The following is a 19,550-nucleotide window of genomic DNA, read 5'->3' as shown; positions in this document are numbered from 1 at the left end:
TTTTTTAAAGTGCATATTTTGATTTTGTCATTTTAATGCCGATTTTTTTTTTTAATTATTAAGTTATTATAATTATAAAACTTAATTGTTGTTGATAAAAAAGAAAATTATTGGGTAATAAAAGCAATTAATAGATTCAACCCATTAAAAATGAATTAATGTTGTAATAGTGTACTTTGTTAACCATAGTACAACAATTCAAGGAGTAGTTTGCCGCTGACTTCAAACATGGGTACTCGAATTCCGCAACATTTCGTAATAGTTTTGATACTTAATATTTTTTTAATCACCCAGGGAGCCAAGGTAAGTAAAAGAAGAGCTAGGAACACTTTAACTTCAGATTTTGACTTTTGAAAGTTTTATTTGTTGGCATAGCGCAAGACCGTAGTCGAGTTCACCAAAATGCGCATTGACAATTTTATTCCAAATATAATGGTGCTCAACTTTTGGATCAATCGCACATCTAGTAATATTTCTGCTATATACGCAAACTTCAAATTTACCGAAAATGTGTATAATGTAACGGGACAATTCAGTTTAAATTTTAAATACACTGACAAGTACGTTAATTACCTAACACTTGAATTGGATTTTTGTAAAGGGATGCAAAGTCTATATACCCAATATGTGGCACGGATATTAGAAAGTGAACTGCGCTCTGTTTCAAATTATCCATTGGACTGTCCATTTAAAAAGGTTACCTTACGAGAATTTATTTGGATACGTTATTACATATAATTTTGTTTACAGAATTATGAATATTATATAAACGGATTTGCAGTTAGCCCGGATGTATTACCAAGTTATTTTCCGTTGGTGTCATTTAAATCAAATATTACATTTCTTCGCAATCTAAAACCTGCTGTCAACATAAGTATTTCAGGACGCACACAAAGAAAATAATAATCATATATAATTAAATGAATATTCATATAAATTAAAAAATTTCTTTAATCTTGCACAATACATTTCTTTCAATAAAATGTGAATATTTTATGATTTTGAGAAAAAATAATTTAATTTTAAATTCTTAGTTACTGGCATTAAACATAAATACCGAAGGAATTGTATATAGTTGTTAGATTCAGAGACCTATAATGATTATTGGAACTATGAATATTAGAAGAAAAAAAAAATATGGTTACACTCCTTTTGCATATATGTTAAATAATAATTGTATATTGAAAATTGTATTTTTCAGAAATTAATATTTTTTATAGTGCACATTTTTATTATGCACATATTTATTATTTTAATGAGTTTTTTTTTTTTTAATAATTAAGTTATTATAATTATAAAACTTAATTCTTGTTGATAAAAAAGAAAATTATTGGGTAATAAAAGCAATTAATAGATTCAACCCATTAAAAATGAATTAATGTTGTAATAGTGTACTTTGTTAACCATAGTAAAACAATTCAAGGGGTAGTTTGCCGCTGACTTCAAACATGGACATACGAATTCCAACACATTTGGCAATAGTTCTAATACTTAATGTTTTGTTAATGACCCACGGAGCAAAAGTGAGTGACTTAAGTTTTACTTTTGTTTTTTTTAATATTTTAACGCTTTGGTAAAGCGCAAACTTGTAGAGTTCACCAAGCTAGATGTTGATAATCGACTTCCAAACTTAATAGCGGCAAACTACTGGATAAACCGCACATCTAGCAATCTTTCCACTATCTTCGCGGACTATAAGTTAACTGAAGATGTGTATAACGTAACGGGAACATTCCATTTAAACTTTAAATTCACTGAAAATTTCATTAATTACTTCACCATTGACTTCGACGTTTGCAAAGCTAGGGAAAATATATACAGTCAATATATATCGCGGAAGCTGGAAAAACAATTACGCTCTGTTTCAAATTACCCATTGAAATGTCCATTTAAAAAGGTTTGATTTAAGAGAAATTATTCGCATACATAATTACATTTTACTTCTTTGCAGAATTATGAATATTATGTAAAAGGATTCAAAATTGACCCGAATTCAATTCCAATTTATTTGCCGAACTTACATTTTATGTCGAATCTTACTATCTTCAGAAATCTGCAAATCTGTGCCAGCATAATTATTACAGGTCATTTGCGAAACAAATAAATTCTTACTTGAATTGATTTATAATTCTTACCAAGTTTTAGCCCAAAATGTTTTAACAATTGTAAAATTGCTTGTCAAACAATTAAATTTTTTTGCTTTTCGATTTTTAACAAAGAAAACATTTTATTTATAGACTAACTTAGATTTCATTAGTATTAAATTCAAATGGAATCTAACACTTTCTTTGCGAATTTATTGTCATAAATACGATTTGAACAGCTAATGTAAATCGATACCTGTTTGGGAAGTATATAATTATACTTATAAAACCACTTAATTATCGATATTGAATATGATTAGGTATCATTAAAAGTAAATTATTGTTTCGAACTTTATTAATATTAGGTGAACAGCTCATCGAATAGTTTATCACTGACTTCAAGAATGGACACTCGAATTTCGCATCATTTGACAATAGTTATATTTCTTAATATTTTGTTAATTACTCTGGGAGCAAGGGTGAGCGAAAGAAGATTTTGAAACGATTAATTTTAATCTTTTGCTTTTTGAATATTTAAATATTTTGTATAGCGCAAATTTGTAGAGTTAACTAATCTAGAGATTGACAACCGCCTTCCAAAAGTAATAACTGTAAACCACTGGATAAACCGCACATCTAGCAATATTTCCACTATCTTCGCAAACTATAAGTTATCTGAAGATTTGTATAATATAACGGGAACATTTAATTTAAACGTTAAATTCAATGACAAATTCGTTAATTACTTCACCATTGACTTTGACTTTTGCAAAGGTAGAGAAATGCTATATAGCCAATATGTGTCAAAGATGCTAGAAAGACAATTACGGGCTGTTTCAAATTACCCATTGAACTGTCCATTAAAAAAGGTTTGTTCTACGATAATTTAATCGCATACATAATTAAAGATTATTTCTTTGCAGAATTATGAATATTATGTAAAAGGATTTAGAGTTGATCCGAGTTTAATTCCAATTTATTTGCCGAACGTATATTTTCTGTCAAATACTACTTTCTTCAGAAATCTACAACCTATTATAAATATAGTTGTTAAGGGACGTGTGCTAAACAAATAAGTTCTACTAACCTTCACATTTCGATATTTTCCATAAATAAACAACGATATTCATATTCGGTACATGTAATGTTTACGCACAATAAATTGTATACAATTTTAAAATGACTTTTTAAATAACTGAATTTGTTTTACTTTTCTATTTTGAACAACGGAAAATATTTAAACAAAATTTTAAATTCTGAGCAACTCCAAATATATTATACGAAAAATGGGATTAACCAATTACTTCGCATATTTATTGTATTAAAAACGAGTTTAACAATTTATATAAAGTATTGATTCTCAGGTGTTATTATGTTTTAAGTCTTCACATCATTTATGTCATCATCATAAGAATAAAGGGTTTCAAATGTGGGATGAGTGTGCTCGTTTGTGAGATACTCGCTACCCAATTTGAGTAAGAGCAAAACAGGGCGGTATAATTCTTGAAAATATACGAATATATACCAAAGGCTATATTCTGTATATTAATATAGTACTACATTCAAAATATACCATAAATCACTAAACAACCATATTTAACCAAAGCTGGTAAGTTTCTATTGCAGCAGGCGTTTTTTACCATACAAAAGTATTTCATAAATAAGTTTTAACATTTTTTCTGTAGGCCCAAAGATATAATAACCTATAGGAAGCGGGTATACTTATAATTATTAAATGACAATTATTGGGTATTAAATCAAAAACCAATTAAAAGTAAATTATTGAAGTGCACATTATTAACATTAAAATAACAACTAATCGAATAGTTTGCCGTAGACCTCAAACATGGACACTCGACTTTCGTATCCTTTGGCGATATTTCTGGTACTCAATATTTTGTTCACTATCCATGGAGCAAAGGTGAGTGAGAAAGAAAGCTCGAGAAAATTTAACTTTAACTTTTGTTATTTGAATGTTTTTGTTTGGTTTTATAGAGAAATGTGGTAGTAGATTTCACAAAAGTAGAGATTGACAATCGACTTCCAAACGTAATAGCGATGTATTCTTGGATCAATCGCACGTCTAGCAATATTTCGGCTCTCTACATGAACTTCAAGTTTTCTGAAGATGTGTATAATCTAACGGGAACATTTAAATTAAACGTTAAATTCAATGAGAAGTTTATTAATTACTTCACTCTTGACTTTGACTATTGCAAAGGTAGAGAAATGCTATATAGCCAATATGTGGCACAGATTTTGGAAAAACAATTACTCACTGTTTCGAACTACCCATTGGACTGTCCATTAAAAAAGGTTTGTTTTAAGAGAATTTATTCGCATACATTATTAAAGATTATCTCTTTACAGAATTATGAATATTATGTAAAAGGATTCACAGTTGATACGAATTTAATTCCTGGTTATTTTGCGAAAATTTTTTTTTTATCAAATTTAACTTTTTACAGAAATCTACAAACCGGTATAAATATAGTTATTACAGGTCAAGTACGAAGCAAATAAATTCTTCTATATAATAAAATAATCACTTAATCAAATGTTTCACACAAGTAATAAAATCACGATATTTGCATTCAATTAATGTTGGTGTGGTTGTTGTTTAAGGTGAATTTACATGTGTAAATAATGAAAATGATTTTATCCAATAAAAGCTTTGTTTGTCAAATTTATGCCTTACTTTTTAATTTTGACATGAAATAAAATAAGTATTAGATTTAATTTGCGTATTTAATGTATTTTATTTAATCAATGAATCACAATAATCTTTGCAAGTTTCTATTTAATTTACCTTGTGCTAGCCAATAGTTTGTGCGTTTAAGTTTATGTCTGTGGCTGAATGTTCTCACAGCTATGCACTCGATGTCTGTGTGATGGGGAAAAAATGATGATGAAAAAATAAGAAATAATAAACGAAAGAAACGAAAAGTAAAACAAAAGAAATGTATAAGCGAAATCATACTTCAGAGTCCTCCTCATTGAGGCGTCTGTTGCTGTGAGTGCCATTGACGATTTGCGGCCTGCCCCGCAGCCGCTGCCGCATGCGACGCACACAACCCTCCTCCTCCAGAATGTGATATAGCTGAATCAGTAGTATAACAAATACCACCACAAGCGTTACAAACGCTAAAACGTCCCGGGTCGTCCAATATGGATGAATGCCACTGACGCCAGCTATAGGACCACACTGTGCCTCAGTCGCCGGCTGCAATTGAGGTTCCCTTGTGATCTGTTCACTGCTCGGTTTGTGCTGATTGCATGGCACAGGCAGATGGATGCCACGATCGGTGAAAAATGTGACTAGTATGAGTACTCTAGTACTAGTACTATATCGATATAACAAATACACCGTTTGGTTTATTTTTAGTATATTTGTATTTTGGTATATTTGAAGAAAGAAAAATACCGCAATATTTTGCTTTTATTCAACATGGGTAGCGGGTATCTCACAGACGAGCACACTCGACTGTAACTTTCTTACTTGTTATAATATAACGGCAAAATTCAATTTAAACTTTAAATTCACTGATAAGTTTATTAATTACGTAACCATTGACTTCGACGTTTGCTAAGCTATGGAAAAGATATACAGCAAATATGTTATATATCGCAGAAGCTGGAAAAACAATTACGCTTTGTTTCAAATTACCCATTTAACTGTCCATTTAAAAAGGTTTGCTTTACGAGAATTTATTCGCTTACATAATTACATTACAGAATTATGAATATTATGTAAAAGGATTCACAATCGACCCGAATTTAATTTAAATCTATTTGCCGAACTTAAATTTTTTGCCGAATCTTACTATCTTCAGAAATCCTGTGCCAGCATAATTGTTACAGGTTATTTGCGAAACAAAAAATTCTACTTTAAATTAAATAACAATTCTTAAGAAGCAAAGTAATCTACGATATTCATACTCGATAAATGTAATGTTTTAGCCGAATATATATACATTTCGAATAACTGTTGAATTATGCACAAAAACTTTGTACAATTGAAACATTTATTGTCAAACAATTGAATTTTTTTGTTTTTCGATTTTGCACAAAGAAAACATTTATATTTAATTTAGAATTCAGAGTAACTATTGGTTTGATTAAATGTACATAAAATTTGGATCCAACACTTTCTTCGCAAATTTATTGAGTTAAATACGATTTGAACAGTTAATGTAAATCGTTTTTTTTTTAAGTATATAATTATACGTATAAAACTACTTAATTATCGATATTGAATATGATTAGGTATCATTAAAATTAAATTATTATTTCGAACTTTATTAACATTAGGCGAACAGCTCATCGAATAGTTTATCGCTGACTTCAAAAATGGACACTCGAATTTCGCATCATTTGACAATAGTAATATTTCTTAATATTTTGTTAATCACTCAGGGAGCAAAGGTGAACGAAAGAAGATTTATCTTAATCTTTTGCTTTTTTAATATTTAAATATTTTGTATAGCGCAAATATGTAGATTTTACTAATATAGAGATTGACAACCGCCTCCCAAAAGTAATAATAACTCTAAACCACTGGATAAACCGCACTAGCAATATTCCGACTATCTTCGGAAATTTTAAGGTTTCTGAAGATTTGTATAATATAACGGGAACATATAATTTAAAGGTTAAACACACTGAAAAATTTATGAATTACTTCACTCTTGACTTCGATGTTTGCAAAAGTAGAGAAATGCTATATAGCCAATATGCGGCAAAGATAATAGAAAGAGAATTACGGGCTGTTTCAAATTACCCATTGAACTGTCCAGTAAAAAAGGTTTGCTTCATGAGAATTTATTCGCATGCATACGTTAATTAAAGTTTATTTCTTTGCAGAATTATGAATATTATTTAAAAGGATTCACAATTGGCCCGAATTTAATTCCAGGTTATTTACCGAATTTTTATTTTTTTTATCAAATTTAACTTTTTACAGAAATCTACAAACCGGTATAAATATAGTTATTACAGGTCAAGTAAGAAGAAAATAAATTCTTCTTTATAATAAAATAATTATTTAATCGAATGTTTTACACAAGTAATATAATCACGATATTTGCATTCGATAAATGTTGGTGTGGTTTTTGTTTAAGGTGAATTTTACATGTGTAAAATATGAAATTGATTTTATCCAATAAAAGCTTTGTCAAATTTATGCCTTACTCTTTAATTTTGACATGAAATAAAATAAATATTAGATTTAATTTGCGTGTTTAATGTATTTTATTTAATCAATGAATCACAAAAATCTTTGCAAGTTTCTATTTAATTTACCTTGTGCTAGCCAATAGTTTGTGCGTTTAAGTTTATGTCTGTGGCTGAATGTTCTCACAGCTATGCACTCGATGTCTGTGTGATGGGGAAAAAATGATGATGAAAAAATAAGAAATAATAAACGAAAGAAACGAAAAGTAAAACAAAAGAAATGTATAAGCGAAATCATACTTCAGAGTCCTCCTCATTGAGGCGTCTGTTGCTGTGAGTGCCATTGACGATTTGCGGCCTGCCCCGCAGCCGCTGCCGCATGCGACGCACACAACCCTCCTCCTCCAGAATGTGATATAGCTGAATCAGTAGTATAACAAATACCACCACAAGCGTTACAAACGCTAAAACGTCCCGGGTCGTCCAATATGGATGAATGCCACTGACGCCAGCTATAGGACCACACTGTGGCTCAGTCGCCGGCTGCAATTGAGGTTCCCTTGTGATCTGTTCACTGCTCGGTTTGTGCTGATTGCATTTCACAGGCAGATGGATGCCACGATCAGTGAAAAATGTGGCTAGTATGTGCATGAATCTGTAGTCACTGTCGCACACTCCAATCTCCTGGAACTTTGGATGCTGTTGATGAAACAGCTTGTAGTCGAAGTCTGTCAGTCGAACATCCTGTACATTGAGTTGCTGTAAATTTGGAAGAGTTGCAAAGTTGGCGGCCGTCACTGAGATTAGATGATTGTAGGATATGTCCAGTTTAGTCAGGCGATAGGGCAGCATTGGTGACAGTTCCTCCAACTGATTGTAGGCGAGATTCAGTTGTGTGAGACTGGGCAGCAGCAGACGCAGAGAGTTGTTTGCGGGCGAGAGTGAGTCAATGTTGTTTTTAGAGAGATCGAGACGTTGCAGATTCCACATGCCGTCGAGCAGCGTGGCAGTGGCATTGCCATCCAGCAGATTGTGCTGCAGGTCGAGCTCGATGACGGCACTCTTATCGCCAATGTAAAGCTTCGTCAGCTCATTGTGGCCCGCCTGTAAATTGATAACGCCGCCGTTGATGATTAAGCGCTGCAAGCGGCTGCTCTCGATGCGCACTCTGTGAACGCTCTCAAGCTGCAACTCCTCCACGTGACAGTTGCTCAGATCGAGTAATCGTAGATTTTTCAATGGCAACAACGTGCTCGACTCGAATTGAACAAATTGGTTGCCATTGAACAGTAGAGTCTGCAGTTTAGTGTTGTGCTCAAAGATTCGTGGATGAATGTACGTTATCTCATTGTCACTGAGATCGAGATGCAGTAGTTGGGGCAGCGGATCAAAGGCATCATCTGCCAGCTCCGTGATGCCATTGCTCTGCAGGCCCAACAGTCGAAGCTGGGTGAGACCCGTAAAAGCCTGTCCACGCACCACTAGAATAATGTTGTGGCCCAGTTGCAACACCTCTAGCTGCTCCAGCAGTACAAACTGTTGGCTCTTTAGTTGCGAGATGTGATTGCGTTGCAATTGCAATTGTTTTAACTGCTTGACTGGTTGAAAATCGTCTTTGTTCACATGGTAAACACTGCTGTTCAGCATCATCAAGACTCGAAGATTCGGCGTCTGCCGCAGCAGCTCTACGGGCAGAGCTCGTAGCTGACAGTCGCTTAGCAGCAGCTCCTCCAGCTGCAACGCTTTGTTGTCTGTGTATCGCAGTGGCTGCACAAAGGTGCTCGAAAGTTGCGATAGGCTGCAGGTGGAATCTGGGCAACTGGCGCTGACATTGAGGTTATTGCTGTCATCATAGACGGGTAATCCCAGCACATATTCTACTCCCAACAGCAACAACGAAAGCAATAGTCTATGCATGACTATATATACTATATAGATCTATATATATGGCGATATACTCCACTTGATTACGCTTTTGTACCCTTATAACCGACGCTTGCAACCGCGTTAAATGCACTGAAATGCGATCGCTGCTCCATGAAGCATTCTTATCGCCAGCAAAGCTCAGATTCAGCGTCTGCGGGGTACTATACTTATGTATGTATAATATACATTGTATATATTGCTTGCTCTGATAAGCCGAGAGCGTGTGGTATATAATTTCCCCTTTGGGAAATTATTGGGACACACAAAGCGCTGATCTGCAACAAAGTTGCTCTTTCATTCCAACTGATAATTGATTACGACATCGTGCTTCAGAACTCAAGTTAGACCACCCACGAGTTAACACTTAATTATGACATTAAACAAACATATATGCCGAAGGAATTATTTCTAATAAATTATCCAATATTTATTTACCGTGATGTGGACATTCGATCTAAACTTTAATGTTAAGCAATTATTATATGTAATGTCTTTATTAAATTTCAATGCTTTTTTAGTTAGTATGAAATTGGAATAATAACACTATTAAATTGTTTTTCAAAACGAAGATGATTGGATATTAAGTCAAATAGCAATCAATTGATGTAAGCATTCAAACCTATTAAAAATGAATTAATATATAGTAGGTTACTTTATTAACATTAAGCTATCAACATACCAAATAGTTAGCAACTGACTACAAACATGGATACTCAAATTTCGCATCATCTAGCTATAGTTTTGATACTAAATATTTTTTTGATCATTCATGGTGAAAAGGTGAGTGAAAAAGAAAAGCTAGGAAAAACAGACTTTTGTTTTTCAATTGCTTCATTTGTTTTTATAGAGATATGGAGTAGTAGATTTCACTCAACTATGTTAGATATTGACAATCGACTTCTAAGCGTAATCTCGATGAACTCTTCGATCAATCGCACATCTAACAATATTACTGCTCTTTTTCTAAATTACAAGTTTTCCGAAGATGTGTACAATTTATTAATTACTTCACAATTGAATTCGACGTTTGCAAAAGTAGAGAAATGCTATATAGCCAATATGTGGCTCGGGCGTTAGAAAAACAATTACGAACTGTTTCCAATTATCCATTGAGCTGTCCATTAAAAAAAGGTTTGTTTTCAACATTTGATTAGCATAAATGTTTTTATTATTATTATTTTTTGTTTTACAGAATTATGATTATTATGTAAATGGATTTACAATTGCCTATAACTTAGTACCAAATTATTTTCCGGAAGTATCGTCTATGTCAAATATGACTTTTTTTTTTTTAGAAATCTACAACCCGCTATTAGCTTTATTATTCAAGCTCAATTGCGAAGAAAATAAATCGTTTTATATAATGGAGAAATCAATCTAATAATTAGGCCGAACATGTTTTAATTTGTATTCATTTGAACTGTCTTTTCAATTTTTCACAGTAAATGTTTTTCATTTAAAAATGTGTCTATAAAACCACAAAATTTTTTATTCGTTTTTTTTTTGCAGTGTGGCAACAATATTTATAAACAATTAAGAAAGCACACACAAAGCTTTCAGTTTGTTGCTGGAAAAAGCTTCATATGTGTACTTATGAAGGCAATAGACTGAGAAATCTGCGCATTTGGAGAGAACACGTTGTCAATGGGTCAGTAACATGACTTCTAACACGAAGATCAAAGTAGCCCATATGCCCACATATAACACACGCATCGCCATGACATTGCCACTGCTGAGTGGACTTGGAATGGGAGATGGAGATGGAAAAGGAGAAAGAGACGGAGACGGAGATGAGGTTGCAGTTGAAGTCGGGGCACAACTTAGAAGCCATCATAATTTAAACATGAGTGTTGCTTGCCACTGCGCATGGCCAACAATGCTGCTGTTGCTGTTGCTGCGAACAAATGCGTTCAACACTGCGCTACAAGCTCGACAGGGTCGCCTGGCGTTATCAGCTGCGGCGATGCTGATTAATCGCTGCTGATAAGCAGCCCCTTTGAGTGTCTGTCCCTCTCTGTCTGTCCGCTTTGTCTGCCTGGACTTGGATTGTGGTTCTTGAATGACGAGCAATGATGACGAGGATGATGATCGACGGTAGCGTTGCGTTGACGTTGACTGCGTGCGGGTTTTGGGTACTTCAACAATACTCAAAAACACACACACACACACACATACATTCAGTGGTTCATATTCATATTCTATGCTTTTGTGGTTATCCCTTTTTGGTGGTTTTCTCTTTTGGACTTTTGTGCAAAGGTGTGCCTGTGTTATGCGAAATATGCGTGGCGTTGTCCAATGCCGATCGTTCGAGCCGATCTGTTGTCCTTTCCCCTCAATACTCTACTGCCCCTTTGCTCGGGCCAATGTCCGTTCATTGCCCAAAGTGGTTTAGATTAAGGGCTTTAGTTTAGTATTTTGGCAACAAATGGGGCGTTATTTGCTCAGCGAAACGTGCGACTGCTTTGCCTTTCGATCTGGCTCTGACTTTGGCTTTGACTTTGGCTGTAGCTGTGGCTTTGTGGCCAAAACGATCGATCTGGACAACGGTCGGTGCACCTCATTGACCTCTGCAGCCGTCCTCATTCCTTGTTTGCTGTTCTTCATTCTCCTCAGAGACGATGTTGTTGCTCTTGCTCTGCGTTTTTTTTTTTTTGTTGAACATCTGTCGATCTTGTACGGCGATAATTTGAATTGAGTTTTCTCCGTTTGCGATCTTCAGTTTCTCACTCACTTACTCAACCATGTGCTGTCACATGGACTCTAATAATATAGCTCTCAGCTAGCTATCGCTCTACTCTCATGCGGGTCAACAGTGCAAAGTGTATTGCTGCCCACATAATAAGCTAGTAATGTCAACTAATCAAAGTGCTGAGCTTTTTCACTCCTTCTATACCATTCTCCCACTCTGTTCGTATTTAAAGTCCCCAAACGTGTCACCTTGCCCCATTCAATGCTCTTCAGGTTGCAAGCTCAGTCAGCTCAGTCGCATTCACGCTGCACGTTCGAGTCGTTTTCTCGCAATTAACGCGAAATTCTACGAATTGTTTAATTAGAACTCCAGCTACATCTACAGCTACAGTTCCAGCTCGAGCTCGAGCTCCAGCTACAGCTACAGCTTCAACGCCAGCACGTTTGCGCTGGGCGCTGCATAATCTTTTTGTAAACATGAAACTCGCGCCATTATATCTGAACGTTGCCACAGACTGCAGCAATTGGATGCGAGAGCGCGAGGGGGGGAGGCACTCAGGTTGTTTCTCTTACATGTTTTATGCCTTACTCCGCTTCACTCCGCGTTGCGCTGCGCACTGTGGCTACGTTTTAAATTTAAAATCTGTGAATTTGAAGCAGTTAATCGAGCAACGTTGTGTCTGCCGTCTTCGTCTTCCTCTCTGTCTCTGTCTCCACAGTCTGCAGTCCGCAGTCTGCAGTTGAGACTCGAGCTGAGCTTCTGCTTAGGTGTTGCGTCTGCTTGTTGTTGTTGCTGTTTGCTGTCTGTTGTGGCTGATTTCGTTTGCCGATTAAATCATTAAATATTCCGATTGTGTAGCGTTATAATGAAATGTTTTTAACGCTTGTCTGATTTGAAATTATGCAGAGAATTAAAGGATCTGCTGTGCGAGTATTTGTTTTAGCACAAAGCAACCAGCCAGCCAAAAAAAAACACATCTCGTTTACGTGGAAATTTTATTGATAAGCTTGCAATCAAAGTGCGAGTTTTGTTTGTTGTGCGGTGTGTGTATGCTACTCTGTTGTCAGTGCAGATGCATCTCAATCTTTTGGCATTTTGTAATTGCTTGATAATATTTAAAATCACAATATTCCATTTAACTTTTGTCATATGTGTGCCACTCGGCGTATGCGTAACATGCATCAGATGCAGCTGGAGCTGACAACAATACAAAAAAAATCAAATATAAAAAAGACAGACGAGTCAGAGATATCTGAGTGAGATTTGACTGAACTTCATTTGATTTAAACACAATCGCTGATGCATAATTAATTAAAAGGTTTTCATTTTTTGCTCTCTTTCTCTCTCGTTCGCTCTTTCTATATATTTGTATTTGGTTTGCTGTCTCCATTTCACAACACGCCCCAAAACGGTTGCCGCATTTGTTGTAGTTGTTGTTGGTTGCTTGGTTGTTTGGTTGGTTGGTTTATTCGCCTTATCTTGTAAATTGAATTATGAAATCGTCAACTTGAAACCGAACTGAATGCAGCCCAAGTGAGGCGAGTGGGGAGAGTAAAGAGCCTGCCCGTTGCTCCTTTTCGCCCATAGACTGGAAAATCAGTTAAGAGAGCATGACGACGACTACGACGACGACGTCGTAGCAACAACTACTCTACAGCAGCTGTCCCGCGCGTTACGCCAATGACCAATGACAGCAGGCAGCCAGTTGCCCCAGCACTGTGCCCCTGCCACAGCCATAGCGACTGCCTTTGAATCTGTGAATTGCGTGTGTGAGTGAGAGACAGACAGACAGAAAGAGAGAGAGAGAGAGAGAGTAAGCAAACAAAACGAGCGTTTAACATAATCATATCATATCGTTGTAGGCATCACATCGCTGCTGTTGCTGTTGCTGCTGCCGAGCTGAAACCACTTAAGTTGCCTGGACAGGCCGCAGGATGACTGCCATTTGCATACGAGTACAAGCAGCCTCCAGTACCAGTTTCAATCTCATTCCCATTCCCATACCCAAGAACATTTCGTTGCCCTTACTCCTCCCCATTGAGATCTGTTTGTTTTGTTTGGCTTGCTTGTTTGTTTGACTGCACGAGTGAGCAGCAGCAGCAGCATCAGCAGCAGCATTTAGAAGTTTATCTCCATTCATGGCTATATTTGTTGGCCTGCTTTTGATTTTTCATATTTTTCCTTTATGTTGTTGTCTTCCCTTTTTTGCTGCTCTAATCGAAAAGACATCATCTGCATCTGAATCGAAATCCGAATCGGAATCTGGCATCTGGACAGAGACGCTTTGTTAAGTAATTGAGAATATAATTACACGAATTACGACGCACTCGTTGAGATTATCGAAGCGTTAGCATCTGTTTTATCTATCTGTCTCTGTTTATGCCCTTGCCTTTGCCTCTGTGTTGTCTGCTTTTGACAAGTGCGTTTTGTACAAGCACTTTTGGACTGACCTTTTGTGTTTGACCAAGTTCAAAAGTCGTGGCGTCTCTATTTGGGACATGTGTGCGCTTTCGCAGCGCTTGACAATTGACAAGCCACTGCTAGACATAAAGCCAGACATAGTCATAGACATAGAGAGAATGAGAGAGACGCAGAGCAATTGCCACTTCCCAAAGCAATTACGCCACAATTTAAGCGTGTAAACAAAAAATTACAAAGTTGTTAGAGCAAAATGGCAAACAAAGTGCAAGTCATCGTCGCTGGCGCCTACAAATGATATTCCAAATGACAGAAAGAGACGCAGCGACAGAGAAAGAGAGGGGAAAACAAACAAGAGAAAGAGCGATTTGACAATTACGTCTAGAAAAATTATAATTATGACAGTAAGCATTGCCAGCGAACGAACAAAGTTTTATTTTGCAGAGAAGTATAGAATGATTAGCAAATTTGTTGTCTACTTTTTTCGCTTTACCGCAGAAACAATAATTAATTTTCAGTACTTAACTTTGGTAGCTCATTTTTTGTTGATTTAATTAAATGTTTTTATTAAATTAAAACTAATAAATTAAAAAAGAAATGCTTACACTTTTACGCTTTTTTTTACTGTTAAATTCTTTTAATTTTATTATAAAATACAATTTGACTCTAATCCAAAGCGATTGGAAACTGCATTCAATTGGTCTGCAATTATTCCATTTGACTGGGCTTCACTGTACCATTTAAAATGGTGACCCGCTTTGTTAGACCAACTCAATGCTAACAAACCACAAGTAATTGCAGCGCACTGGAAATGAAATCCAAGTGGTGGATGTACCTGATGGACTCTACGGTGGCGACACACATCATCGAGCTGCTAACTCTTAATTGGTCAATTGGGCAACAGTTGGACCTTTACCCCCCTCTCTCCGCAGACCGAAAGGTGCACGGAGGAGGGGGAACGTGTGAGAGACGCAAGTGTTACCTTTCCAATAAATATTTGTTACGCACAAATAAACTTGTAGCGCGCGTTAGAAATTCGTTTGTTCCCCGTTTTCCCAAACAGAGTAGAGCAAGTGAACCGAAACAGAGCAAGTCCTACTACCATAGATGTGTGCAGTTGTGCCTCTGTATGTGTGTGTTGGGGTATCTAATGTTTTATCAAATTTTGATAATCAGCGTGTTGTGTTTGCTTCTCGCCTTGCAGTGTTTGCACGTTGTCTTGTTTTGTGTGTTGATTTGTATACCCTGCAATGCGAGAGAAGTGCAATGGGCATTTTGCTCAAAATTGAGGAAATGTTGATTTAATACTAAAATTAATGTCTTGCTGCCTTGGAAAAAGTTTACTTAAACATTGAAAAATATGTAAAAAATAAAATTCAGACTTTTGAATAATAATAATAATCATGTATATAATTGATGTTAAATGAATAGAACTTTATCAAATACTTAAATACCATTGAGCACAATTTTATGATCCAACTATCAACTATACTATCTCAATCTCTTTTTGAGCTCTTCCCATATTCTCTTGGGTATTTTGCAGTCGCATCACTGAATGCGTTTGTCGACTTCTGTTGTGTTTTTTTTGTTGTTGCGAGCAACGAAAACCGAAAAGCGACGAAATGTTTGCTTAATTTATCGCAGTAGCATCGCCAGAGCTTGTTCGAAAATTGAATTTAATTGGATGCCACTGAAGTGCCCCCAGAACTGTGGCAATCTCAACTCAAATTCAAACTCCGATCTGAGCTGAACTGAATTGTTGTCCCCTATGCCTAGTTCATAATTTGGCAGCAGCCTCGATTTTAACGGCTTCCTGTTTCGTTCTCTTCAACTCGACGTTATCGAAACATTTGAATCGCTGTTCGCACCTATTCAAATGATGAGCAGATTGAGCTGATTGAATCGGCCTGGTCCTAATCTCGGAAGTCTTTAGCTTCATTTTGCTGAAAAAAACCAAAACAAAAAAAAAAACGTGGAGTCGATTCAGCTCAGTTTTTCTTTGCATTCTTTTTTTGTTGTGGTCGATTATCAGTTAGGTTTTTGTCGTGGCCATCTCGAAGCTGGGCCCATCACGTGTCTAATTTCTCGCTGGCCAAATAGTCCTCCGGAGTGCTCATTGTGTTGCGGTTTGTTTATCTTGATGCAGGCGCGCAAAAATGTTTACAATTTAGTTTGCTCCTTTTTTGTGCCTCTCTCTTGTTCTCTCTCTGTGTTGGCTTCACAATGGAAGGGCAAATTAAAACCAAAAAAAAATGTTACCAGCTTGCTGCTCAGTCTTGGCTACGTTTCATTTTTCATATTGGTCACTCAATTGTCTCTCGAAACCAGACGAGACACATGCCACAAGGTGGCTCTGGTCTGGTCCAGACACGGAGACACGAGAGTTGACTCGACTCGACAATCGGCGTTTTGTGTCAAATAACAAATAAATATCACGCATGGCCAAAAGCAGCAATCAAAACCATCAACTGGCAACTGGCAACTGGCAACTGGCAACTGGCAACTGGCTGTGGCAACTGATAGATGGCAATGTGGCGATAAGCAAAGCATGGCACATATTGTTGAGGATCCTGCTGCATACACACGTCCTGGCAAAAACAACTCGATATATTGCTGCGATAAAGTGCCACACATTGTTGTTGTTTCTCCCGATGTTGTTGCTGTTTCTGTTGCTGTTGCAATCAATGTTTGATTAACATGCGTTTTAGGTCTCCCAGACGCTGTAACTGAGCCAAGTGTCTCGCTGGCCATCATATAAATGGTCAGCCCTAAGGCGCAACCATAATTATTTCATTATAGCCATTTCTTTCATCAAGCAACCAACGAAAACCCATTGGCCACAACTTCTGTGATTGCTGTGATGTTGTTGTTGCTCTGTGTTGCTGTCGTTGCTGCGGCTGATGATTTGGCTGCTAGCTTATCAATTGGTCGCCATCTTAATTGTTTGTTGTTAAACACGCAGCTCGTTCCCCACAACAACAACATCAACAACAACAACAGTAACAACTGTGACTCTGTATCTTGGTCTTGTCTTGGTCAATAGATTTTTCAGCTTATTGATTTTTCATTTGAATTCCGTCGTCAGCCGTTGATTTATTGTTGTCCACTTAATTTGTTCGAGATGCTGTTCAGATTTGCCGGATTTTAAAGCCTGTTCGACTACTAATTCTCATGCTTTGGCTGACTGCTTTGATTTAAAGGGTATTTATTACCTGTTGTTTTTATCAAATAACTATTCAATCGTTCGCATTCGTGTTTAAACGCCCTGAAACTATAACTGAACTAGTTTGCTTAACAACTCAAAATGCATTAAATCTTGTTAGCAAACCAATTAAAACTGTGTCATTTGCATAATTGATGTCGCACCACCTAAAAATTCGTATGCGAATTAATTTATTTTATCCGAGCAATTATACGAAACCATTTAAACGAAATATTTTCCATTAGGAAAAGTATTTTTTGTTTTGTTTATTTGATTGATTTGACAAGAAATACGTGTGCGTTTTTATGATATATATCAATTGGTAATATTATACAATTACATTAATTTTATGCATTTCACAATCGTTAAATGTTTTCAGATGTTAATATAGATACAAATTTTACAAGTTTATTTTTATAGTTTTTAGCTGAAATTGTTTAACATGTTTAATATAAATATTTCAGTTTGTTACTTCAACATCTTTTTTGTGACTTTTTCAAGCTTAGCCCTTTCATTTACTGCCAGCCATAATTCTCAGAAATTGCAATTGAGGCTTTTGTCCGTTTGGCCAAAAGGATTCCCCCCTATGGAATAGTCCTTGTCAGAGCCGAGGGCCGCAATTAGACACAGTTGCAAACAGTGGCCAACTGCTCAGGGGTGTCCAGGTGTGTGGTCAGCAGTGGGCATGGACATTGTATGGCATCATTCTTCTATTCCCCCCGCTTACGATATTTTGTGACTGTGGCGTTGAGAGACAGACAATGGCAATTGTGGCCGGCTGAGAATGTTGTCATATGTTGCCTCCGTTGTCGTCGCACGTCGGTGTATTTCATGTAAACAAATAACAAATTAAATGAAAATTTAAATAAAAGAGAGAAACACTCGGAGACCCGCACACACACACAAGCACACACAATCTGGTTAGCTGGAGGGCTGGTTTTGGGCCAAAACAAACGATTTATGTGGCGGGCGAGGGCAGGATAAACCTAAAAAAAGGAGAAGTAAAATAAAATTAAACCCCGGCGCTAGACGGCGTCATCGTTGTGGCTCATGTAGGCGAAACCCCGCTGATCAAATCAAATAAAACGAACACACTGAAGGAGCAGAGGTGTACAGAGGACACACACACACACACAAAAAAGAAAAGGACAATCAGAAGGGAAGGATTTCCACATGGGAGGGGTTGCTGTCTCGTCGTCGTCGTCGTCGTCGTCAACAAGGCGGGTGGCACTCGACTGTAATTGGGATTTGTATTGAGTTATTATTTATTGTCAGTCCCGTGTCTACGGGCCAAGTCAAAATAGAGAAATTATCGGGCTCTGCTGCTGGCTGCTTGCTGCTTGCCTACTTAAATTGCGTGTTGAATTGATTGATTTGGCGGGCCAATTGCCATTGCGGTCTGTGTGGCCTCCTTGAGACTCCTCTATGTTTGCCATGGCTTTGCATGTCAATAGGTGCTAAAAATTGAGTTTGTTGCGACGGATCAGGCGGAGCCGGCTTGAAACTTAATTAAGCAAAGCGCTGCGCTGCGCCGCACCAACAGAAGCAGAAGCAATGCGACATCAAAAGATAAACGCACGACAATCAGTCACAGCTGCGGGGGAAGTGCAAAATGCATCAGCAGCAGCGGCAGCTGCAACATTCAACTCGGAACTCGGTAACTCGCGACTTGCGACTTGCGACCTGCGACTCAAGCAGCGACATTTACATACTTACAAGGAAAGCAAGGAAAGGCTGCCACGGCGATGATATATAAAAACACAAGAAATTTGACATGAACTGTGAGATTTCAACGCAAAGATAGCGCCAAAAGATGCGACCGCTTGCGAATGAGTCGGTGACGGAGACGGAGACGGAGTTTTTCGGAGACTGTGGCTCTGGCTCCTTGAATAATGGCGGCCACGAAACGAGCAGGACAGAGTGAGAGAGTGTGAGAGAGAGCGAACCACATTGGTTTGGACCCAAGCACAATTGTAAGAAAAACTCAAGAGGGTACAACATAAAACACACAAGAGATGAGATGAGATGCCAAGCCATGCCATGGGATGAGAGGAGAGCT

The 19,550-nt window shown here is 36.9% G+C and overlaps 3 protein-coding genes and 1 long non-coding RNA gene across 4 annotated transcripts; 2 read left to right on the top strand and 2 right to left on the bottom strand.

Moving 5' to 3' along the window:
- Window positions 1-3,915: 3,915 nt before the first annotated feature.
- LOC133836714 (uncharacterized) lies at window positions 3,916-4,607 on the top strand. The gene is made up of 3 exons (XM_062267306.1): window positions 3,916-4,005; window positions 4,080-4,400; window positions 4,455-4,607. The coding sequence occupies exons 1-3, from the start codon at window positions 3,931-3,933 to the stop codon at window positions 4,605-4,607; spliced, it is 549 nt and encodes a 182-aa protein (XP_062123290.1). The 5' UTR covers window positions 3,916-3,930.
- A 211-nt stretch (window positions 4,608-4,818) lies between these two features.
- LOC133836713 (uncharacterized) lies at window positions 4,819-5,655 on the bottom strand. Its single transcript, XM_062267305.1, has 3 exons — window positions 5,648-5,655; window positions 5,065-5,428; window positions 4,819-4,968 (listed from the first exon to the last, which is right to left on the bottom strand). The coding sequence occupies exons 1-3, from the start codon at window positions 5,653-5,655 to the stop codon at window positions 4,954-4,956; spliced, it is 387 nt and encodes a 128-aa protein (XP_062123289.1). The 3' UTR covers window positions 4,819-4,953.
- A 643-nt stretch (window positions 5,656-6,298) lies between these two features.
- LOC133837820 (uncharacterized) lies at window positions 6,299-7,199 on the top strand. Its single transcript, XR_009893870.1, has 3 exons — window positions 6,299-6,509; window positions 6,571-6,888; window positions 6,948-7,199. It is a non-coding gene; the product is annotated as an uncharacterized LOC133837820 (long non-coding RNA).
- Window positions 7,200-7,310: 111 nt separating this feature from the next.
- On the bottom strand, window positions 7,311-9,270 carry LOC133837819 (leucine-rich repeat-containing protein 15-like). Its single transcript, XM_062268712.1, has 2 exons — window positions 7,557-9,270; window positions 7,311-7,460 (listed from the first exon to the last, which is right to left on the bottom strand). The coding sequence occupies exons 1-2, from the start codon at window positions 9,171-9,173 to the stop codon at window positions 7,446-7,448; spliced, it is 1,632 nt and encodes a 543-aa protein (XP_062124696.1). The 5' UTR covers window positions 9,174-9,270; the 3' UTR covers window positions 7,311-7,445.
- Window positions 9,271-19,550: the final 10,280 nt, after the last annotated feature.

Source organism: Drosophila sulfurigaster, chromosome 2R, assembly GCF_023558435.1.
Source record: "Drosophila sulfurigaster albostrigata strain 15112-1811.04 chromosome 2R, ASM2355843v2, whole genome shotgun sequence".
In the NCBI taxonomy this organism is placed as follows: domain Eukaryota; kingdom Metazoa; phylum Arthropoda; class Insecta; order Diptera; family Drosophilidae; genus Drosophila; species Drosophila sulfurigaster.
Note: the sequence above shows the minus strand (reverse complement) of the source record. Positions and strands in the feature narration are given on the sequence as shown.